Here is a 25,857-nt window from a genome sequence, read left to right on the forward strand (position 1 = left end):
TATTTGTATTTAATAGAAGAATTAACCACTATTTATTTTTGGTAAATAATTTTATTAAAGTATAAAATATTTTATAGCACTAAGATTTTTATAGGACTCAACGCCCAAATCTATGCTAGCGTAATTCTTTATTATAATTTCAAAATTAAAATATAAAAGCTAACAAGAACAATTCATTCAATTTCTTCAAAGTAGATTTATATAAAGTTGACTATAAATGCAACTAATATTAACATCGTAAATTAAAATAACATAACCCTACAAGCAGGACCATATGTGAGCCGGCCTAAGAAAAGGTGGCTTATCACTCAAAAAACAGCTGTTAACAGCTGTTTCTCGCAAAAAAAAAAACAACTGTTAACAGCTGTTTCTCGCACCTTCGTTTTTGAGTCATAAGCCACCTTTTCATAGGCAGGTCACATATAAGTAACACTTTATAAATCATGCGTCTAATATAAACTTTTGTCATGTTAATCTTCTTTTACAGGTCGATCTTTGGGTGCCCAACGATAACTTGTGCTGTAACTTTGGTTACCTTCAAACAATCGACCTTTTTAAAAAGGGTTAATTTTCCGTAAGCCAAAAATTGTTCCTCTCTTTTTAAAATTGATGCAGGCTGTTAGCATCATTGAACATCAATCAGCTGATACACAGCTGTATTTATTTACAATGAGCTTCAAACTTTTTGTTCATTGCAAACAAATTTTGATAACAAAAGCGAAGTCGGTTAAATTGAACGTTTTGCTTATACGACAAAATATTACGATTAAATAATTTTTATTAAGTGTAAGTGACAAATAAACAAAGAATCAACAATAGTGCAAAAACACCAACTGATATCACAGAGATCACATCTGCCACGGTTTGTACTGGAAGAGATTTTTGTTTTATGTTCACGTACTTTTTGCAATGAAAACCATCTCAATAGGATTGGGCACTAATGGATGTGCTATATATATATATTTCTAACTAAAACTACAAAACACTTATTAATTAAGATAACAACAGAGATTTAAGAAAATCATTTATAAAGAACAACTTGGTGCATATTCTAAATTTCAAACAATACTGTTTGTATATATTCCTCTGACCACAAAAATAGCTTTAGGAAACCAATTTTCGAATCGAAATTTTTTTTAAATGTCTATGTGCGTAAAGCACCTTCTTGCCTAGGCGGCCTTCGCCCGTTTCTAACCAACACTGCACTTCGGCTTAGAAAAATTTTTTACCTCAAACCCCAAGCCGATCCAACACCGGCAGCGCCATCCACAGTTACTCCTTTTTCTTTTCAAGGTAATATTGAATGCAGGTATCATTGCATTAAAACAAAATTGGTTTTCTAATAGAAAAACGCTGTCCGTTAAAAAAAATTTTACTTTGCCGGGCAGAATATAATAAGATATGGCGAATTTTTTCACAATCTAAATTATTAACAAATTAATGGTTATCAATTATTTTATATAAACTGCTACACTTTAAACGCATATGGTTTAAAAAAATTTGAAATGCAACGTGGCGGTTCTAAGAGTTTTTTAATTAGTGTGAGACTTAGAAAGCTTATTTTCAGACCATAATTTTAATATATTTCGCCCGGTAAACTAAATATTTGCAAAAAAAGAGTATATATGTGACCCGGCCTATGAAAAGGGCTTATGACTCAAAAAGAAATTGCGAGAAACAGCTGTTAAAGATAAACAATGCATTTCTTCAGTTTCTTAGTAATTTTCTTTCTTTTTTTTTACGCCATAAACCACCTTTTCATAGGCCGGGTTACATATAACGAACGTGTTAGGGCGCAGCTATTTTTGTGTTTACAGAAGTACCAAATTCTCTTATACTTGTAGTTGTTTGGACGTGTTGCATCCATGTCTGAGGTCCGTTTAGTTTGAAACCCCCAAAATTCCAAGTAAAATGCCAAATTGGAACTTAACAGAACGCAGATTCAGACTCCACCCGATCAAGAAATTTCGTTCAGTATATATAGTAAAATATACAAACAACTTATGCAACTATACTTATAAACTAGTATACATATATTTGACTGAATCTTTCATCGGCATGTATTCCGACTTGCTAAATACCTTTTACATCGAGCACCGCCGAGAAATTGCAATTATTAGCAATGGATAAGTTAAGCCAGGGTGAGTCAAACTGAACGAAAATCAATTTCTAATGCAGCGGCTCGAAATACATATAGCTATACGGCTCTACTCAAATATCCACTACTCTTTTTATTTTGTGCACCAATTTAATATAAATACGATGCGCGCAATCTGAAAACTTCTGCATACATATTCGCCTGAAAGCGATCCTTAATCTCTATTGGCAGTTCACGCATCAAAGTTGCTATATTCTTTGCAAATAATTCATCAATCATATTGTCAGCAATTACCATTTTTGGAGTATCACATGGAGCTGTTGTACTATTGATTACTGTTCTCTCAGACTCTCGACTGTTCAATGAGTGTGCTTCACTTAAACGTTCTACTTTTAATATTTGTAAATCGACGGCTGGTGACTTATTCTGATATTCGTAAATAAGCTTAGCCCTGTTGGTTACATCTGAATTTAAAGAACAAGTCTCTTCTTCTTCCGCCATGCTATTAACGTTGATGAATACTTCATTAATTGTTGGTTCATCCAAACTGGAACTCATTTCCTTTTCTTTGCATGAGCTACATAAGAAAACAAAGGTGTGATTATTATAACGGTAAGGCGAGTGTATTAAGTACTTGTGAAGTTTGAAATGTACTCATGCGTTTGTCCGATAACTATGAAACTAATTTTAATGAAATAAATATGAATGTAATCTCTGGTCTCAATATGCAAACTTACCGCCTTGGTACTATGGATTCTTTAAGAAACAGCATTTCCTTATAGTAATCCCATTTTTTTGTATCCGATGCATTAGTGGCCAGTAGCGAATAGGCACCCAAGCTTCTTATATGTTTGCAGAATCTTTCACGCAACAGCTTCCACCGTGCTTTACAATCAGAAGCTATAATCAAACATGTCACGTGAGTTTTAAATGTAATAAATTTCAGCTGGGATTTTCTTACCACTTCGATTGCATTCCGCCGCCACTTCTTGCCATGCTTCATCGCGTTTTTTTCTGTTATAATAGTTGAAATGTTTTTTCTCATACAAACATGGTCTGTCTTGTACCGATTTTATCAATTTGAAAAAGAACTCTTTGTCGTTGCTTGTTTCCATTTTTTTAAAATGTTTTTTTTTTTTTTTTTTTATAAGAATTTGTTGATGCAAACTGTCAAAATCAAATAGGGCTATGCAAACAGCTCAATAGCTTAAATGCGATGTTGTTGTGCCATAGAATTTGGTACCTTTACACAGTTTGTGGCGCACTGACCGTTTTGAATCCAGCGACTCTAAAAGCTCATTATGGTTTGTGTACGTGGAGTAGTTGACACATCACTGTGTAAAACAAAAAAATTCAGCAACTAATGGCGGTGCAGTGTTTGGCAAGATCGAAAGCGAATGAAAGAAAGAGAGAAAAAAAACAAGAGCTAAAGGAAAATGACGTAAAAATTGCTCATAAAATAATGTTTACATGCGCAATGCGCCATCATCTACAATTCCATCATGTATCGTACCTCTATGCCGTCTTTCAGTGAGTTTTACAGCTCCGGCTCACGCTCAATTCTCACGGGAATGCTCTGGATCATTGAGAGACTTGAAAAGCATATGTCGTGAAATTTTCGCACATATGAAATGTGATAGGCAGATGTCGCCGCTGTTTTTCATTTAACTCATACGACGAAAGGCTAAGCAGCGACATCTATTTTTGAAAAAGTAGGTATATTAAAGGCCGCGTTGCCAACCTAAAAAGAAGTAATTAACAAATTATCTGGCTCACAAATTGAACCAGACTTCTATCTGGATTTATCTGGCTCAAATCGTTGTTGTTGCATTTACATGCAAAATTATTTATCTGGCTCAGGATTTTGCCACCGGATGATAGCTCTACACAGTTTGTTGCGCACTGACAGTTTTCAACCCAGCGACTCTAAAAGCTCATTGTGGTTTGTGTACGTGGAGTAGTTGAAACATCACTGTGTAAAACAAAAAATAATTGTGGAACTAATGACGGGGGTCGGCAGTGTTTGGCAAGATCTCCGAGTGTATTTCTGCCATGAAAATCTCTCAGTGAAAAGTCATCTGTCAGCCTTGCAGATGCTGTTCGGAATCGTTATTTCCATTAAAAAATTTCGTTAGTGATTGTATGACTAATAAAAAAAAGCATTCAGATTGATAGTGCGAGAGCACTCCCACTCACGAGTGATTGCAAAATTTCTTGACTGCAATCACTAAGGGGACTCATGAAAGCATATAAACTTATTAGGTGTAAAATTATATCCATTTACACACGCTGTTATATGAACGCACCTAGTTATACTCTTGATAAACTTGATTGTTTATCGGCTGTATTATTGCCGAACAACATTTTTTTGATTGTTATACAAATTAAAAAATGCCACGATTAAGTGAAAAATCAAAACTAAAACGTCTTTACTAAGATATACTTGTAAATGACTTGCTAATGTTGGAGATTTCTGATGAAAATGCCTGCTGTAATGTCTGCAAGGTTGCATTCCTTTGAGTTTACCGCGTTTACACAATGAAATGTGCGCGTAAATTTATACAAATTGTGTAAATGATTTTTCATACAAAATTTGACAGCTCGTTTACGCACTAGATAAATTTATACGTTTACACACTTTATAAGGCATTTATACGGTTACATGAGTCCCCCTACTGTGTCATTCAGTTTCATTGAAATTTCCGTTTTCAGCCTTTGCCAGTTACATTTTATGACTAACGTACCTGTGATTAGTTTGAAGGTCTATTAAAAATGTGAGGCGTAGCCTGACCTTATTAAGGTTCAGTTGGTCTTATATATGACTATCAATAGAAATTTGACGCGTCCAACGCTTTTACTTAATTGTCTGATCAACGCCCTAGATTGATGAGGAGTGTGTTGACTAGTACCTAGGACCTACCTATTTTATAGCTTTTAGTATCGTTATTACTTCATGTAAGTATTGTTTTCAATAAAACCGTTTAACTTAAGAATTTTTTTTAAATTATTTTATTTTCAAGTTTTTAGTCTATATTTAATTGCCAATTATTTCTCATTCTATCATTTTACAAGGACTCTTTCCAGACAATTTATTACAATCTAAGTCCTCAATACATAATCCTTCCAAAGACTTTACTCGACTGTGCGCCACGTCCTTCCTCCAACTCCAAAATATTTTGATGTCACTTCTCGGACTGTATGTAGATAATATTTGTTCCAAATATGAGCCAAATCGGACATCATAGGTCGCTTTCTATTCATGTATGTATTATGTGTTCCAAATATGGACAAAATCGGAGCACAAATACGATTTTTTTGAATATCTCGATCTTTGCGCCACCTAGCGGCGATTTTTTATAGGTCTCTTTCTATTCTTGTATGAATTATGTGTTCCAAATATGAGCCAAATCGGACCAAAAAAACGATTTTTGTGAATATCTCTATCCTTGTGCGACCTAGCGGCGGTTTTTTTTTTTTTTTTCATACGTCACATTCTATTCTTGTGTGTATTATGTGTTCCAAATATGAGCCGAATCGGACCACAAATACGATTTTTTTGAATATCTCGATCCTTGCGCCACCTATGGTAGTTTTTTTCTTATTATTGCATTGTCATCAGGTTCTGAACTATATTCCAAGTTTCAAGCTTGTAGCTTATCGGAAGTTACTTGAATTTCAATTAAAAAATTCGTGCCATCAACACCAGCTAAATAAAACCGTTTAAAAACACGTGCATTGTACACATTTCAAATTAATAACACAATTCAACTCTGTGAATATAACAAAATAAACAAACAATTAGTAGGAAATTTTCTTTAGAAACATTAAGGCAAGTGCTTTTTTAAACCTGGGCTCATTTCATTTCACTGGAGTGTGCATGAATTTCTTGAATTTTTTATAAAAAAGTAGAGCAAAATCTGTTTGTTAAATTAATTAAAAAAACAAATAGGTTGTCTTTGTATAGCTTTAACTATAAGACCAATTAGGTATAAATAGCGGCCACAAAATTTATCACGTAGTACTTTATACTTAAAAAGTAATGCAAACGGTCTTAAACTATAATAATGAATACACGCATTCAATTCGCGATCCTGTATCTCGAGCTTATCTGCTATTTGACATATACGAATGCGCAATTTCGTATTATAAATGGTGTAGATATAGATATAACTGAGGCCCCACATACGGTAGCATTATTTTATAAAAACGAGTTTAAAAACGAGTTTGATTGCATGGGTTCCTTAGTCAATATGAATTCGGTGGTAACAGCTGCGCATTGCGTAGTAAAACGAGAGGAGAGGAAGTACACCCTTCTTGCTGGTGTAACCGATATAAGTGAAATAAACACAGGAAGAGGGCAAGAACGCAAAGTGAAGGAAATACATTATCCTCCTCAATATGATCGTAAGACAGCATATATGGATATAGCTGTGATGAAAGTGTATGAACCATTTAATCAGACTGATAGAGTAAAATCAATACCGCTTTGTCAGCATGCCATGCAAAGTGGCTTAGATCTGAAAATTAGTGGATGGGGTTCGATAGATAAAGATAGTACTACACCTAGTAATCGTCTCAAAACTGCTGAAATGCCTATAATAGACACGTGGTACTGCAAGCATCTTTATCAATATTTATCGAACCCGGAATATTTAGCGGACACCATCATGTGTGCTGGATGTACTGAACTTAATCCGTGTTATGGAGATTCTGGAGTAGCGGGCCTTTTCAGAGGACAACTTTGTGCGGTGTTAGAGGGTGGTTGTCACGACGCCAGAATTGCGAATACATTTACAGATGTATCACATCCAAAGGTTTATCAATTTATAACATCCAAGATGTGTATTTGAAGGCTGATGCTATAAACTGACCGTTGAGTGGAATATCGCCCTAACTCGACTGAACGCCGAATTTCGAAATATTTCGAGATAGGGCGTTTTCCAAACAGCTGTTGAGATATGGTGATATTCCACTCAGCTGTCGAAACAGCGATATTTTTTCTTGTATAATGTATAAATAAATTTATATAATATTTTTGATTTTATGCAATAAACGTACGATGTAAATATCTTTATTTGTGAGACCAAGTTTTGATCACGACTGTAAAGTTTAATCAGGTATGTATGAATAGATCATGAGATAAAAAGAAAGTTGCGAAATAACTACCAGCCTTATGGAAATTAATGTAATAGGTTATTAAAACCTTAGAATAACGCCTTTGTTATAACGATACCAGAGCCAACCAATCAGTTTATGGTCTCTTGCGTTAGAGAATTTCACGGTTGCCGCACCATGTTTTTATTTCGGTCCAAAATTTATCGAAAAAAGGACCCAATCTCAATTTTCACATTTCTAGGGTAAGTCTATATCGTTCACCAACCTAACGTTGTGAACCTAGTTTTGCTCACAAAGCTTTTAGTTCCAGCTTTATGTTATTGATTGCAATGAGTTAGGTTTTAGTAAAAAACGGCTCAAAAATTTGCGTTCTGGTGGTGCCGAACAACATATGTGAAAAACTCAGTAAAGCATAAATGAAACTAAGCAATTTTGTTAGTGCTATTTTTATAGTTGCTTACTTTTTCTCTTAACGTTTAAACTTTAAATCATAGCCTAGATTCAGTAAGTGTGAGTTTTGATGCCAGGCCTCAGGGGTTAATGGGGTTCTGCTAGCACCTACGTGGAAAATTTTACACAAAATATAAAAAGCTGAATATAAAAATAAAAATTTTTTAATCGCACTCGTTGTACATTTATAAAGTTATCGCCTTCAAGAAGTATTTCTGCCTTCCAGTTAAAATAATTTTTGTGTCAAGATACTTAGGTTTAAAGCACCTTGCGTAGCCTAACCCCACAAAAGTCCTGGAATTCCTTGAACTCAGTGCGCTGTGTGAGAAAGATTTAAATATCGACGTGACTTCACAAACTCTCAATATCTCTTGGTATGCTTGAATTAAGTGAGCGGCAAGTACACTTAATAAAAAACAAATTAGTTTCATTCTTTTACTTAGTTTTCAAATCATTAAACTTGACGCTTCATCAGTGGCAAGCCATGTCAAATTTCTTAGAGACACACGTGCATTTGAAATACATACGTTTAGCTCTACTACTGACAAAAATTTTAAATTAGTGTCTAATAACCGATCGAAATATCTAGTCATTATTATTATAATTATTATAAAACAAGAGTTTTTTTGTTTCATAGACAATTAGCGACAGTGTGTTTGCCAACACATTTCTTTTTAATGCCTCGCCTAAATCATTTCCTAGGTGAAATGCCACTGTGCTCGTACATTTTATTGACTGAGCAATTTTTTGTGGTGAGAAATCCATTAAAGTTAATTCAAAACAAGTAAGGAAGGCTAAGTTCGGGTGTAATGGAACATTATATACTCAGCTGAGAGCTTTGGAGACAAAATAAGGGAAAATCGCCATGTAGGAAAATGAACCTTGGATAACCCTGGTATGTGTTTGTATGACATGGGTATCAAATGGAAGGTGGTAATGAGTATTTTAAAAGGGAGTGGGCCATAGTTCTACAGGTGGACGCATTTTCGAGACATTACCATAAAGGTGGACCAGGGGTGACTCTAGAATGTGTTTGTACGATATGGGTAGCAAACGAAAGGTGATAATGAGTATTTTAAAACGGAGTGGCCCTTAATTGTATATGTGGAGGCGTTTTCGAGATATCGACCAAAATGTGGACCAGGGTGACTCAGAACATCATCTGTCGGGTACCGCTAATTTATTTGTATATGTAATACAACGAACAGTATTTCTGACATGATTCCAAGAACTTTTGATTTCGCCCTGCAGAACTTTTTCATTTTCTTCTACTTAATATGGTAGGTGTCACACCCATTTTACAAAGCCTTTTCTAAAGTTATATTTTACGTCAAAAAACCAATTCAATCAATTTTTTCATCCCTTTTTTCGTATTTGGTATAGAATTATGGCATTTTTTTTATACCCAGTTGAGCAGAGCTCACAGAGTATATTAACTTTGATTGGATAACGGTTGGTTGTACAGGTATAAAGGAATCGAGATAGATATAGACTTCCATATATCAAAATCATCAGTATCGAAAAAAAATTTGATTGAGCCATGTCCGTCCGTCCGTCCGTTAACACGATAACTTGAGTAAATTTTGAGGTGTCTTGACGAAATTTGGTGTGTAGGTTCCTGGGCACTCATCTCAGATCGCTATTTAAAATGAACGATATCGGACTATAACCACGGCCACTTTTTCGATACCGAAAATTTCGAAAAATCTAAAAAGTGCTATAGTTCATTACCAAAGACGGATAAAGCGATGAAACTTGGTAGGTGGGTTGAACTTATGACGCAGAATAGAAAATAAGTAAAATTTTGGACAATGGGCATAGCGCCGGCCACTTTTAAAAGAAGGTAATTTAAAAGTTTTGCAACCTGTAATTTGGCAGTCGTTGAAGAGATCATGATGAAATTTGGCAGGAACGTTACTCCTATTATTATATGTATGCTTAATAAAAATTAGCAAAATCGGAGAACGACCACGCCCACTTTTAAAAAATTTTTTTTTTTAAGTGAAATTTTTACAAAAAATTTAATATCTTTACAGTATACTAGCAGACCCGGCAGACGTTGTTCTGCCCTAAATTTGGCCTATCTGCATACATTTTAATAAGCTTTTTCCGCCTAACTCTGCCCTACCCCTCTACACTTTTTCCTAATCTTTTTATTCACTCCTCCCTCCGTCTTTTTCGCTTCATCTCCATCTTCGTCTCATTCTATCTGTTTCTCAGTCTCCTTCTCTCTTTTCTCTTCTCAAGTTTTTCTCCTTCTTCTTCATCTCTTATTGCCAGTCCCGGAGGATGGTATGTATTTTGTTCCAGTCCCATTCCGAGTCTCAGTCCCAGTCCCAGTCCGTCTCTGGTATACTTCCCGGAAAAAAGCATCGTAAATAATATAGGCAAATTTATATACGAAATTTCAGGCAAATCGAATAGGACGTATGTAAATAAGTATGTGGGTATTATCAATTCTTGTCTTTATTTCGGCTTCGCATGCATATTTATCAGTTTTGCCAGGTTGATGCGACTAAATCGAATATCACAATGAACTTTAGAGATCTCAGCAACAGCTTTCATTTGATATCCATAATACACACACATTCTAAGGGTATCCGGGTCCATGTTTTGGCCTATATCTCGAGATCCTAGTCACTCAGCGGTGTAAAACTTACTCTGTACTAAAGCATACATCAACAGCTTCAATTTGATAACCGAGACCCTAACCTCCCAGTTGTATGAAAATTATCCTGTACTATAGCACTTATCAACAGCTTTCATTTGATATCCATATTGTATAAACACATTCTAGGGGTACCCGGGTCCACGTTTTGGGCTATATCTCGAGACCCTAGCCTCCCAGTTGTATGAAAATTATCCTGTACTATAGCACTCATCAGCAGCTTTCATTTGATATCCATATTGTATAAACACATTCTAGGGGTACCCGGGTCCACGTTTTGGGCTATATCTCGAGACCCTAGCCTCCCAGTTGTATGAAAATTATTCTGTACTATAGCACTCATCAGCAGCTTTCATTTGATATCCATATTGTATAAACACATTCTAGGGGTACCCGGGTCCACGTTTTGGGCTATATCTCGAGACCCTAGCCTCCCAGTTGTATGAAAATTATCCTGTACTATAGCACTCATCAGCAGCTTTCATTTGATATCCATATTGTATAAACACATTCTAGGGGTACCCGGGTCCACGTTTTGGGCTATATCTCGAGACCCTAGCCTCCCAGTTGTATGAAAATTATCCTGTACTATAGCGCTCATCAACAGCTTTCATTTGATATCCATATTATATAAAAACATTCTAGGGGTACCCAGGTCCACGTTTTGATCTCAAGACCCTAGACACGTAGCGAAAAAAAGGTATACTTTGGCCGATTCTCAGACCTACCCAATATGCTCACAAAATTTCTAGAGAATCGGTTCAGCCGTTTCGGAGGAGTTCAGCCTCTAAAACCGTGACAGAAGAATTTTATATATTAGATAAGTAAATTATGTCAACATTCAACTCCAGTAATGATATGGTGTACCAAAATACAAAAATAAAAGAAAAATTCAAAATGGGCATGGCTCCGCCCTTTTTCATTTGATTTGTCTAGGATACATTTAATGCCATAAGTCGAACAAAAATTTACCATTCCTTGTGAAATTTGGTAGGGGCTTAGATTCTAGGACGGTAACTGTTTTCTGTGAAAAAGGGCGAAATCGGTTGAAGCCACGCCCAGTTTTTGTGCACTGTCGACCGTCAGTCGTTCCTCTCGGCCGTTAACACGATAACTTGAGCAAAAATCGATATATCTTTACTGAACTTAGTTCACGTAATTATCTGAACTCACTTTGTATTGGTATAAAAAATGGCGGAAATCTGACTATAACCACGCCCACTTTTTCATGTCACCTCCTTTTTGAACGTTTTGAATGTTTTACTAAGCGTAGTAGCCCTTTTAAAGCTCAAGTTTATGATGCCATTGCTCTTTGTCCGCCCCTGATGTGAGTGAGCTCTGTCTATTTTAACTGACTACGATTTCCACTTATTTCTAGTTAAGTGTTCACGGTCGCAGCCATAAAATAAAGGCATTCAACAATAATAAAGGAACAAAAATTAACATTTCATTAGATTCTCCTTTCTTGTGGCCAATGTTGCAAATTTGAAATTAATATTTGCTTTGACATTGTTATCATATGTGAATTTTTCATGATACGCAATTTTCTGCGTAGATTCATTCATAAGTATAGCCGAGTATGAAATTCATAGCTAAGGCATGAACACGTGGAAGGCTCGTGAATACCTGAGACCATTTAGTGGCTTCTTTTTTATACTCAGCGGGATTTGCATACAGAGTATATTTACTTTGGTAACATAACGATTGATCGTAATGGCATAAACGAATCGAGATAAATATAGACTTCTATATATCAAAATGCTCTGGATGAAAAAAGGTATTGATTTAGACATGTCCGTCTGTCTGTGGTCACAATAAATGAATTAATTTGGTATATGATAAATTTGATGTGTGGACTTATATTGACTTTTGATAAAAATAAAAAAAAAGTAAAATGGGCGTGGCACCGCCCTTTCTTACTTACTTAATTGGCGCTTACCTGTTTAAACGGTTATGGCCGTCCAACAAGGCGCGCCAGTCGCTTCTTCTCTATGCCAACCGGCGCCAATTGGTGACACCAAGGGAATTTAAATCGTTTTCCGTGGAACCTCCCACTTGTGATAAAATCAATTATGCAAATATTATTAATCAAAAACCTATCATAATAAAATTCGGCAGAGAAGTTGCACGTACTATAATTAATGCTTCGAAGAAAAATTTACGAAATCGGTTGAGGACCACGCCCACTTTTATGTGAAAGATTTTTAAAAGGGTCGGAGACGAATAAAATAAGCTATATCTTTGCAAAATTGAGCTTTATATCAATTTCTTTTCCCAAGTGGAATTATAACAAAAAATAGGAAAAATTCCAATATTTGAAAATGGGCGTGGCACCGCCCGATGTTTAAAAGGGTCGTAAGCTAGAATAACAATCTATATGTATATAGCGAAAAAAACTTGTGTATCAATGATATTTTACTTATCAAGTTTTATTGTAAGAGAAAATTTGGAGACATTTTTTTTAAATGGGCGGTGCCACGCCCCCAGTCCACAGTGGTCGGTTCCATAGGCCAAAAATAAAAAAATCAAAGTGAAAAGTTCGTCACCAAGTGTGTGGTTAGTGTCTCTTCTTATAAGCAGCCTTTTAAAAGGTAAATTTGTTTTTGTTGTATTCGAACTTGTACTCTTTAATAATAGCTTCAAAAATGAGGTTATGGTATTAGTTAGTTTTTGCAGTGTGAGCAAGTTAAAAATAAAGTGCAAGTTTAAGCTATTGAAAAAAACATAAAGCATCATTGTGTTGAAATAAATAAATATGAATATGAATATTGAAGTCAAAGGTATTTATTTCAAATGAAATAATTTTAGAGTCTTTAGCTTGTTGTGTTTTTTTTATACTCAGTTTAGCAGAGCTCACAGACTATATTAACTTTGATTGGATAACGGTTGGTTGTACAGGTATAAAGAAATCGAGATAGATATAGGCTTCCATATATCAAAATCATCAGTATCGAAAAAAAAATTTGATTGAGCCATGTCCATCCGCCTGTCCGTTAATACGATAACTTGAGTAAATTTTGAGGTATCTTGTTGAAATTTGGTATGTAGGTTCCTGGGAACTCATCTCAGATCGCTATTTAAAATGAACGATATCGGACTATAACCACGCCCACTTTTTCGATATCGAAAATTTCGAAAAACCGAAAAATTGCGATAATTCATTGCCAAAGACGGATAAAGCGATGAAACTTGGGAGGTGGGTTGACCTTATGACGCAGAATAGAAAATTAGTAAGATTTTGGACAATGGGCGTGGCACCGCTCACTTTTTAAAGAAGGTAATTTAAAAGTTTTGCAAGCTGTAATTTGGCAGTCGTTGAATATATCATGATGAAATTTGGCAGAATCGTTACTACTATTACTATATATGTGCTAAATAAAAATTAACAAAATCGGATGCAGAACACGCCCACTTTTTAAAAAAAATTTTTTTAAAAGTCAAATTTTAACAAAAAATTTAATATCTTTACTGTATATAATTAAATTATGTCAACATCCAACTCCAGTAATGACATGGTGCAACAAAATACAAAAATAAAAGAAAATTTCAAAATGGGCGTGGCTCCGCCCATTTTCATTTAGTTTGTCTAGAATACTTTTAATGCCATAAGTCGAAAAAAAATTTACCAATCCTTCTTAAATTTGGTAGAGGCATGGACTCTATGACGGTAACTGTTTTCTGTGAAAATGGGCGAAATCGGTTGAAGCCACGCCCAGTTTTTATACACAGTCCACCGTTTGACCTTCCGCTCGGCCGTTAACACGATAACTTGAGCAAAAACCCATATATATTTACTAAACTTAGTCCACGTACTTATCTGAAGTCACTTTATCTTGGTATAAAAAATGGCCGAAATCCGACTATAACCACGCCCACTTTTTCGATATCGAAAATTACGAAAAATGAAAAAAATGCCATAATTCTATACCAAATACGAAAAAAGGGATGAAACATGGTAATTTGATTGGTTTATTGACGCAAAATATAACTTTAGAAAAAACTTTGTAAAATGGGTGTGACACCTACCATATTAAGTAGAAAAAAATGAAAAAGTTTTGCAGGGCGAAATCAACAGCCCTTGGAATCTTGGCAGGAATACTGTTTGTAGTATTGCATATATAAATAAATTAGCAGTACCCGACAGATGATTTTCTGGATGACCCTGGCCCACATTTTGGTCGATATCGCAAAAACGCCTTCACATATACATCTAAGGGCCACTCGCTTTTAAAACCCTCATTAATACCTTTAATTTGATACCCATATCGTACAAACACATTCTAGAGTCACCCCTGGCCCACTTTAACGGCGATATCTCGAAAAGGCGTCCACCTATACACCGAAGGCCCACCCCCTTTTAAAATACTCATTAACACCTTTCATTTGATACCCATATCGTACAAACATATTCTAAAGTCACCCTGGTCCACCTTTATGGCGATATCTCGAAACGGCGTCCACCTATGGAACCAAGGATCACTCCCTTTTAAAATACTCATTACCACCTTTCATTTGATACCCATATCGTACAAACATATTCTAAAGTCACCCCTGGTCCACCTTTATGGCGATATCTCGAAAAGGCGTCCACCTAAAGAACTAAGGCCCATTTTCCTTTTAAAATACTCATTAGCACCTTTCATTTGATTCCCAAATCGTACAAGCACATTCTAGAGGCACCCCTGGCCCACCTTTATGGCGATATCTCGAAAAGGCGTCCACCTATAGAACTAAGGATCACTCCCTTTTAAAATACTCATTACCACATTTCACTTGATACCCATATCGTACAAATCCGTTCTAGAGTCACCCCTGGCCCACCTTTATGGCGATACCTCGAAAACGCCTTCACATATACAACAAAGGCACACTCCCTTTTAAAAAACTCATTAACACCTTTCATTTGATACCTATATCGTACAAACAAATTCTAGAGTCAGCCCTGGTCCACCTTTATGGCGATATCCCTAAATGGCGTCCATCCATAGAACTATGGCCTACTCTCTCTTAAAATTGTCTTTAATACCTTCCATTTGATACACATGTCATACAACCACATTCCAGGGATGGTGATTTTCCCTTATTTTGTCTCCATAGCTCTCAACTGAGTATGTGATGTTCGGTTACACCCGAACTTAGCTTTCCTTACTTGTTTTTTGTAATTTAAAATTTCACCAGTGCCTTTATTAGCGTTTATTTGCACAAATATTTAAATTTCAGGTAAAGGTTTAGTTGGGTTCCTCACCGATCCTCACGTTGGGACTTATATCTTATTATTAGTCAAAGTTTTCAAATTCTAAAATGTTAATATAAGCTGCCACTTTCCGCCACTAATTATATTTCGCGACAGTTTTCTGATAGCATCACACTGATAAATTATTGTCGTATGTTATATGTGCTTACATGTAACATACGACATTATTTTATCCAGTTGACGATATGCAGATGTAAACTTTTGTGTGTGATTGTTGTTTTGTTATTGATATGTATGCCAGATCTTTTAAAAACTTTAATTTCGTTATTTAATCCTATAAAACATTGTATTTGCGATAGACACATCTTACCACTTTTCCCCCCACATATACTTACTTTTTGTATGCATGCGGTGAAAGTGTGTGGTTGTGGGTCGGTATGAAGATATTACCCGCGCCAATTTTATGAAAAAATAATTCCCACATATTTGTAAAGTCGTGACCAAAGTTTCACGTTGATATCTCTACTGGAAGTATTTTTGGCCCCCAACTCAATATAAGGCCGACCAGTGTGCAGTCGATTAAACATTACACAACATTTCTAGAGCCTACAAAAAAATAAATCCCTCGTAACGAAATTCGATACGCACGTTAGGCTCATAACAAGAAATATTTATAGCATAAATGGCCTAGATCGGTTAAAGACCACGCCCACTTTTATTTGAGAGATTTTGAAAAAGTTGGTAGATGAATGTAATATGCAAAATGGTTTTATATCAGTAATATTTTACTTTCAATAGGTCATTACCTCAGTAGGATTCGAAAAGTAATTTATCTGAAATGAACTGTAGAATTGAAGCTCACGCTGAGTATATAATGTTCGGTTACACCCGAACTTAGACACCCTTACTTGTTTTATGATAATCAACGTTTAAATACATCAACGTTTTGGAATGTTTGAATCGTAGGAACTACTTTCAACATAATGGGAAACGAAAAAAATTGGATATTTGGACTTTTAATTAAATATCAAAACGAACTTAATTCGAGACAGATTATACATACATTTAGTTTAAAGTGCAAAAAAAGCTTTAAGGTGATAATGAATAAATCGGGTGTTTTATTGTGCTATTGTAAGCCAATAAAAAAAGAAGTGTTACTGCCAAATTTGTTACTTACGTATACGATTTTTCTTTTACATTTTTTTTTCGTGTGATAAAAGCTTATAGAGAGGAGAGAGGAATAGAGTGTAGACAAATGAAATGTGTGAATATATAAAACGAAGCACGCGTGAAGCTCTGGTGCACATGGGGATCATTATAATTGGGGGACAGGATCACGATTCTACTTATAGCGACTATTCAATTTCCAGCTCAAATTAGCAGATCGAATCTATGAAGCTTACTTTTTTCACTTAGCTTTTCAAGACTAGACATAATTTTTTAGGCTTCTAGACTATTGACAGTGTCTGAAATTTTTGCAGCTTGACCTCCACGCTACCGTCTGAGATTCTTGCAACTTGACCTCAAAACTACTAACCGTCTTTACAAATGTGAATTGATATTTATTTAGTTTTAATATGTACCGCAACTTGTGGCCACAGAAATATTACCTATCTATACTTACTACAGCTTGAACATTTGGCTACAATCCTTTAAAGAAGCATCACTTTAAGTCATTTACATGTCCACAAGGATACGGATGAGGGACCAAGAAAGTACAACGTTAAGGGCGACGTCCCTCAGGGATCTGTTATCGGGCCAACGCTATGGAATGCGATGTATGATGGTGTGCTACAAATCAACCTTCCCGGAAGCACGGAAATTGTCGGCTATGCGGATTATATTGTCGTAGTAGCAGTGGCCAAGAAACTGGATCTGCTCCGAGTATTACGTAATGACGCTGTAGAAAGAATATAGGAATGGCTGCCGAACATGGGGCTGAAGATGGCTAGCAATAAGACAGAATGGTTTTGGGTGAGTTCAAAGCAGATTGTCGATGAGTAAGTCCTAACCATAGGGGACTATCAAATTCAAAGCCTTACTTGAAATATTTAGTAGTAAAAATTGCCTCAAAACTAAATTTTAAGGAGTAAGGGCGTTGGGAGAGAACGTTTCTAAAGTTAGTGGAGCCCTAATACGAATAATTCCCTACATCGACGGGCCAGGTAAAACCACCCCTCATCTAGTGTCCAACGTAACAAGCTGCTTCAATGTGGCACTCATCTAAAATGACCCACCAAACGGTATACTTGCCGCCTACTGAATTACTGCTATACGAATGGAAAGTGCTTATCGGATGGTGTCCGACGAAGCGATCCTTGTTTTATCTCGAAAAATCCCAGTAGATCTGCTGTCAAGGAAAATTACCGGTCAGTATGACCGGAGTTCGGCGACCAACGGAACAATCCAAGAAAAGCGCAAGGTCACAAACACTAGCTAGGTGGCAAGAACGATAGCAAGCATCGACGAAAGGACCTCCCACGTTAGTTCGGAATATATAGGAATAGTATGAGGGAATCACGGCGACCTAAACTACCACCTCATGCAGATATTGAGTGAGCACGGCGATTTCAAGGAGTATTTACATAACCGTAGGTTAGAGGGCGAATCCTTCTGTTCACACTGTCCCACCGAATCGGAAGAAGCAGACGACATAATGTTTCATTGGCATCATTTTCTGGTCGAAATACTCTATATACACAGAGTTTTTGGAGAGGAACCTTCATAAGGAATTTAGTTCCCCTATTGTGCAGACAAATAGATTGTGAGCAATCTGAACTTTCCAGTTATGCGCATGCGAAGCAGGGGCGATTAAAAAAAGGGTATTATTACTTTGATTGGCTAACGTTAGAGCGTAATGGCATACATGAATCGAGATAGATGTAGACTTCCTTATATCAAAATTATCAGCGTCGAAAAAATGTTTCCGTCCGTCCATCCGTTAACACCATAACTTGAGTAAAAATTTAAATATTTTTACGAAATTTGCCAAACTAGTTTATCTCGGCCCAGAATTGATAGGTATTGATTGGTTTTCCAGGCGGAGGTCAATACCACAGAAAGAGCGGCTTTACTGATCCAGTACAAAATGGTCCCATACACCAAAGTAAAAATCTTTTTCGATCAACAAGCCGCCTCAAAAGCACTAGAATCTAACTTAATAGTGTCGGATAATAAGGCATCTCATTGAATATGCAGATAAGATGGACCGAAAAGGTTCCGGAATACACCAGATTCTAGAATATACACGAGACGGACAGCTCCATGCGATCACCGCTTGGTCATCTTCTGAAGAAAATCGAGGAATATTACTATAAGGAAGCGGACTTTTTGTTGACCAAACGGGATGATTGCGGGGTCTCAAGGATCTTATCGCCATATTTGGTTAGGAAAGGAACTAACTTCCTTCTCAAGCTTTTGCGTTGATACTCCGAAGGTGGCGCATACCAACAAACTCCTTTGGAAGGAGCTGTAAGGATGAGGAGTCGATTCATCACTTTCTTTGCCTATGTTCTCCATCTCTCTTTTCCTATTGTGCTTTCCTAATTCCCATTTTTTCCACGATCGTTTCTTCTTCCCCGTTCTCTCGTTTGACTTCTTCTTCCCATTAACTATCTCTCTCTCCAAATGTTTTCAAATGTAATCTTTATACTAGAGGCTGTTGTGTCCGAACTTTGATTTAACTACATAATTTTTGAAGGATTTTAATACAGTTTTATGTTGCACTCTCCTTTCCTCTCTGTTTTTTCTACATCCTACCCACTTCCTTATTCCATATTTGGTACTTTCTGATAGGGTTATATACTTGGGGATTGCTTTGTCCCTGTCCTGGAAACCCAATGTGGAAGATAGGGGCAGGAAGGCTGGGTTGGTAACAGCGGCGCTCTTAGAACAATACCTGCCTTGGAATTTAATGTCATGTTGATCATACATCCAGTAGATATTGTGGCAAAGGCGGCCGCGGGCTGGTTGTTGTTATTGTTGTAGCGATAAGAACACTCCTTCTTCTCCACCCCTAGATCCATGAGGAGTTCGGGGTCGCCAGAGCCTTGGGCTGTTAATGAAACAGGATTCGCCACGGATAGGTGAGGTTGAGAATTGGGTTGGAGAAGCTATATGTTGCGCTGGCCACCCCTTGAAATGGTTGCGCTACACAACCCCTTGAATCTATTTGGTATTTTAGTCGCCTCTCACGACAGACACCCCTACCGCGGGTATATTCTAACCCCTAACCCGCGGGCTGGTCGGGCTTCGTCATGCAGGCTTTCTGACTTTGGGCGGTCTAGCTTCTTATCAGGTTCGACTTTATCCCTGACAGGACGGAGTACTGTCTGGGTTCCGGGCCATAGTGATATCCAGGGAAACTGTCAAAGCTGCTCCCTTAACCCGCATCGGTACAATTGAATAGATTTGCTGAATTGCATAATTCTCAACTAGTGTAAAACCTTCAATTTAGATCTAGTTTCAATAGTAGATCCGTCTAGAAGGAAGAGTGATTAGTAAAGAAAACAAGAGCTCATTCCTACTTGGTACTGTGGCAATAATTAAGATATTTCTATCATTCGTGTTTTATTTCTTCTGCAGAGTAAATATGCATACAACTTGCATGTGCTTCCACCGTGAACTGGAACCCACCGCTCCACTCCCCACTCATATCACTTAACTACCATCTTCAATTGGTTTTTGCATGTAGGCAGTATATAACACTATCCGTAATTTGTAAATATGTATCGCAGTTCATTAAACTTTTGATCAAAATATTTTGAAATATCTGTGGCAATTTGAAAATTCAACCTAATTGGAGTTAGGATAATGGCGATACATAGACCTATATCTGAAAAGCTAGCCGCAATTCACCATTGTAACTTCCTATATTTTGTAGCAGCCATTTGGTGGTAGGACTATGAGTAAGTAACGCAGGGAGATCTGTAACGGATTTCTGTTATGAAGCCAGAATATCACATTTATCCTAAATCGAATTAAGTTGTTTTTCAAATTGCCACAGATATATTGGCGCGCAAAAGTAGCGTCCCAATATCTGCACTTTTAATTTTACTACGACGCTACTATTCGTAGTCGGGCTGGTCACATTCACGACGGCGGTGTAGCCGCCACATCTGTCATATTATTTTTACACATGTTCTTATGAGTGTCGTTATTTTCGGCGCGACAGAGCCGAACGACAATCAATCACGAAAGCCGTTGTAGACAGATTAAACCTAATTCTATTTTTGGGAAGCGACAGTGAGTGGCGTCCTTTTTATTTTGTCAATAAAAACTAAAATAGAAGTAAATTACTGGCAATAAAATCTAAAATCATTCTTTTGGGAGTTTTTTAAAGATAATTAATATTTTTATAAGCTTTTATTTAGTTTCACTTTTGTTGTCTGTAATGGAATCTTTTAAGTTAAATTTGATACACTTCCCGGTGTCCGATTGAGCTGAAATTTTGCACACATATATAGCTCCGATGACAATGCAATATTACTTTGTTAGAATTCAATAAATTAATCGATAACACAGTTACCGGTAAAGATTTGTATTTACTTTGGCATAACAGCCTAAGTCCCATACAAACCCGCCGGTACCTATCCGTGGATTGTGATATTTGGACATGGTGAATCACGCGAGTCACGCGTGGTGAATCTCAACGCTTGCGAAAAGCGGAGACACAACCTTCTGCTGTATTTCTGTGTATAACCAACATAGCTGAATTTTTAAGGCTGTTTAACTCTGTAATCTTTTCTGTAATTTGTTTTGCTTTTGGAAAAATTACCTATTTCAAAAAAGCTGGCTGAAAAATATTGGCATAACAGCTTGCTTAAGTTAAATCAAGAATGGAAAATCTTGGAAAATTTGAGCAGATGTGGCAATTTCGCGCGTCCGTCGAACGAAATATTGACAATCTGCTGATCATCGCTAGGAAATTAGCGACATTCCATCAACTAAGCACCACTTTAGCAATACTACTGTTATTATTTGGTCGCTCAAACACACACACATATTAATTGTGCATTAAATCTAAAATATACAAATACACCATAATAATTTACACGGCCAAAGCCATAATAATTTACCCTACTAAAAATAAAAAAAGAAATTTATATTAAAATTAAATTTAAGAAAAAGGCTTTTCTAAGAACAAGCTTCTATTACTTGTTAATAAAACGAACTAAAAAGTAAAAAATAAAATTAAAGAAAAAAAAACTTTTTTAAAAATAAGCTTTTATTATTTTGGTTAATAAAATTAACTAAAAAGTAAACAATAAATTGACTCTAAAGAAATATAACACTTTAAAAGTTCATTGTAAGCTTAAACGATAATTGGGCTTTTTCGTCTGCGACAAAAAAATTCTATATTGTACATAATTATATATTTTTAACATTAAAACATTACACCTAAATTATTAAAGCTTACAATTTATATCACAGTCCTAATTGTTCTAATAAAAGCGTGTTACATTGCGATAGCAAGAAAATGAGATCCTAAATGTTCTTAATTATACCATCAAAATTTAATACGCTTTTTATTGGAACAATTAGGGTTGTGATATAAACTGTAAGATTTAATAATTTAGGTGTATAGTTTTAATGTTAAAAATATATAATTATGTACAATATGGAATTTTTTTGTCGCAGACGAAGAAGCCTAATTATCGTTAAAGGTTACAATGAACTTATAGTGTTATATTTCTTTAGAGTCAATTTATTGTTTACTTTTTAGTTAATTTTATTAACCAAAATAATAAAAGCTTATTTTTAAAAAAGTTTTTTTTTTCTTTAATTTTATTTTCTAAAATTTTCGCCACTGTTTGCTGTAACTTATATTGGTGACTGCCGCTTCCAAAGTTATCAAGAAGCCAATGCCTGGCTACGATTGTCGTCAAGCTTTGCTTCATTGTGGTTGTGGTCTGTAGACGCCGTGTTGAATGTAGTCAGCCCTAGTTTGTTTATATTATTCTTACCCAAGGCTCATATTTCACATACTTTTCTTTAAACATACAAACTAACATAAATATACATATATGTACGCAAAGCACTGGCCATTGACAATCATACAGGAAGTATTCGAATATCAGCAAAAATTAATTCACTTAGGTCAGTTTAGCACGTATACGTCGATGGTACGTGGAAGACTGATTTACACAGTGATTCAGGCGGGGGGAAAGCTTTAAAATGCCTAATTGCAGTTCTCAGCAAAATACAAAAACATTTACATTTGTAGTACACATACATATGTGTACATACGAATATTTTACAACGCTTTTTTCTATATCATAAACATGCAGATACGTGAGAAAATTTGCTTGGGATAAACAGACATCGTTTTAGGCATGACTTTGGTCTTTTTTTTGTCGACTAAAAGGATATTTTCATTTATGAAATTTAATACGCATATTTTCATTTACAAAAAAAGTTTAATTTGGTGCAGTATATTGGATTAAAGTTGTTTACCGGTTGGGGGTACGTTCATTGAACTGATGAAATATTTGCAAAACTGCACTTCTTTTGACATGCACATAATTTTATTTTTATACCTTTCATGAACATGAAATGGTATATTAACTTTGGTCCAATGTTTGTTGAGAAATATAGAAGATAGACTCACCATTAAGTATACCGAATTGATCAGGGCGACGAACTGAGTTGATATAGTCATGTCCGTCTGTCCGTCCGTCTGTCTGTTTGAACGCAAACTAGTCCCTCAAATTTTGAGATATCTCAATGAAATTTGGCACAAGGATGTATTTTTGTATTATATTAGACATTTGTTGGATACGGTAGGATCGGACCACTATAACATATATCTCCCATACAACCGATCGGTTAGATATGACGATTTTGGTCATTCCTGCCGCAATTTAGAAAGTATACACGTGAAACTCAGTGATATATATTCTAATATATCATAGAAGATATCCTGAAAAAATCACTTTGATCGGAGCTATATATAGTATATCTCCCATACAACCGATCGGATAGATAAGACGATTTTGGTCATTCCTGCCGCAATTTAGAAAGTATACACGTGAAACTCGGTGATATATATTTTAATTTATCATAGAAGATTTTCTGAAAAAATCACTTTGATCGGAGCTATATATAGTATATATCCCATACAACCGATCGTTCAGATAGAAAGATTTTTGGCAATTTCTCCCTTAATTTCCAATATAAAAACGTTAAACTTGGTGATATTTATTCTAATATATCATAGAAGATTTCCTGTAAAAATCATTTCGACCGGAGCTATAAATAATATATATCCCATATATCCCATTTTTGCAATTTTTTATTTAATATTTATCTTAAAAATCGTTTAGGTATATACATTCATAAAAGGTATGAAGTCTTTGGCACAGCCGAAGACAGTCCCGTCCTTACTTGTTTAATTTGTATAATATTTTATATTCTTTAGTCACATTTAATAGTAGTGAATGGATAAAGTGAATGACCCATTTAAAAGAGGTTTCCAATAGAGAAGAGAAGAGAAGAGAAGAGAAGAGAAGAGAAGAGAAGAGAAGAGAAGAGAAGAGAAGAGAAGAGAAAGGAAGAGAAGAGAAGAGAAGAGAAGAGAAGAGAAGAGAACAGAAGAGAATAGAACAGAAGAGAAGAGAACAGAAGAGAAGAGAATAGAAGAGAAGAGAAGAGACGAAAAGAAAAGAGAAGAGCAGAGAGGAGAAGAGTGGGAGGAGGGGAGAGGAGGGGAGAGGAGAGGAGAGGAGAGAAAGGGAGAAGAGGAGAGGAGAGGAGAGGAGAGGAGAGGAGAGGAGTGGAGAGGAGAGGAGAGGAGAGGAGAGGAGAGGAGAGGAGAGGAGAGGAGAGGAGAGGAGAGGAGAGGAGAGGAGAGGAGAAGATAGTAGAGGAGAGGAAAGGATAGGAGAGGAGAGAGGGGATAGGAGAGGGGAAGAGAGGAGTGGAGAGGAGAGGAGAGGATAGGAGAGGAAAGGATAGGAGAGAGAGGATAAGAGAGGAGAGGAGAGGAGAGGAGAGGAGAGGAGAGGAGAGGAGAGGAAAGGAGAGGAGAGGAGAGGAGAGGAGAGGAGAGGAGAAGAGAGGAGAGGAGAGGAGAGGAGTGGAGAGGAGAGGAGAGGAGAGGAGAGGAGAGGAGAGGAGACGAGAGGAGACGAGAGGAGAGGAGAGGAGAGGAGAGGAGAGGAGAGGAGAGGAGAGAAGAATAAAGAAAAAGATGTAGATAAGGATGAAGATGACGATAGTGATAAAGATAGAAATGAAGATGACGATGAAGATAAAGATGGAGTTTAAGGTTTGACTGAAAATGAGGATGATGACGAAGAAGACAATAACAATAAATATAAAGAAAAAAGCAAGGATAAAAATGATAGTGGCTTTCCACGGCAGCCGGTTAAATACACTGTAATTCCATTTAATTCGTTGCGTCCCTCTCACAACTTATCATCCTCGGAGGTCCATAATGTTAAAGTAGATAAAAGCAGCGATAAAGATAACAACGAAAATGGGGTGAATAATGAGTGGAAAGGGGGAGTTGTTCCTCGTAGGCACTCGCTTGTCTTCTCGTTGAGTTATTTGTTGAACGGCAAAATAGAATATATAAAGTGAGTAGCTCACCTCTTGGCGGAGCGAAGGAGCGACTGGCGCGCCTTGTAGGACGGCCATAACCGTTTAGACGGTTAAGCGCCAATTAAGTAAGTAAGTAAGTAAGCTCACCTCCTCATTTCAAACCAGTTGACGTGATATCAACTTACGGCATACCTTCCTGGCATTCCTTGTTCACTTAAAGGCCTTGGTATGCTTATAAAGCAACTGGATAAAACATGAAATTTTAAAGACGGGTGGGAGATATGATTTTTCTAGAAATAGCAGGAAATTGATTACTCTCCAAGCAAAAAAAAAAAGTCCGTGCATATTACATATTATTTTTTATTTTTATATCTCCTTAAAAAGTGTATTATTTAAACCCAAATCTACAAGATTTCTGCTATTGAATATTAGCTGCCTTCGAATCCCATCTAACGATCTTAACAAGATGCATCATTCGACTTCAATGAAGAATTCACTGAAGTTCTGAATAAAATTGCTTTCGCTGAATACAAACAAACATAAATCTTATCTACATATGTGTGTACTTATGTACAATATTAATTTGAAAATTGGCAAACATTCTAATTAACTCCGCTTTATTACACGTGCGACACCCAGACAATATTTATTTTTATTTTCGTAAAAATTAAAAACGATTTTTAGGTAGAGAAAGTTCTATTTTTGTATTATTAATAGACATTAGTAAATAAGCGTAAATCTTAAAATAGCTATGAAGAAAGAATTTATAAGATTTATGTTTACATTCAT

The 25,857-nt window shown here is 36.1% G+C and overlaps 2 protein-coding genes across 4 annotated transcripts in view; one reads left to right on the top strand and one right to left on the bottom strand.

Moving 5' to 3' along the window:
* Nucleotides 1–417: 417 nt before the first annotated feature.
* Nucleotides 418–25,857, bottom strand: part of LOC137247105 (uncharacterized) — a 63,493-nt gene continuing 38,053 nt past the window's right edge. The window contains exons 2-4 of one of the 2 annotated variants that reach the window (XM_067778177.1): nucleotides 3,060–3,458; nucleotides 2,836–2,998; nucleotides 418–2,675 (exon numbers count right to left, since the gene is read on the bottom strand). In XM_067778177.1, coding sequence (XP_067634278.1) covers nucleotides 2,249–2,675; nucleotides 2,836–2,998; nucleotides 3,060–3,213 — 744 coding nt within the window. In that variant the 5' untranslated portion in view covers nucleotides 3,214–3,458 and the 3' untranslated portion in view covers nucleotides 418–2,248. The remainder of the gene's footprint in view (nucleotides 2,676–2,835; nucleotides 2,999–3,059; nucleotides 3,459–25,857) is intronic. The other variant, XM_067778179.1, reaches the window with a different exon arrangement.
* The window catches only part of LOC137247104 (electron transfer flavoprotein beta subunit lysine methyltransferase-like), a 174,691-nt gene continuing 149,513 nt past the window's right edge, over nucleotides 680–25,857 (top strand). The window contains exon 1 of one of the 2 annotated variants that reach the window (XM_067778175.1): nucleotides 680–862. The gene's annotated coding sequence lies outside the window, so the exon portion shown is untranslated. The remainder of the gene's footprint in view (nucleotides 863–25,857) is intronic. The other variant, XM_067778176.1, reaches the window with a different exon arrangement.

The sequence above is a fragment of the Eurosta solidaginis genome, chromosome 3 (genome assembly GCF_040869045.1).
Source record: "Eurosta solidaginis isolate ZX-2024a chromosome 3, ASM4086904v1, whole genome shotgun sequence".
NCBI lineage: Eukaryota > Metazoa > Arthropoda > Insecta > Diptera > Tephritidae > Eurosta > Eurosta solidaginis.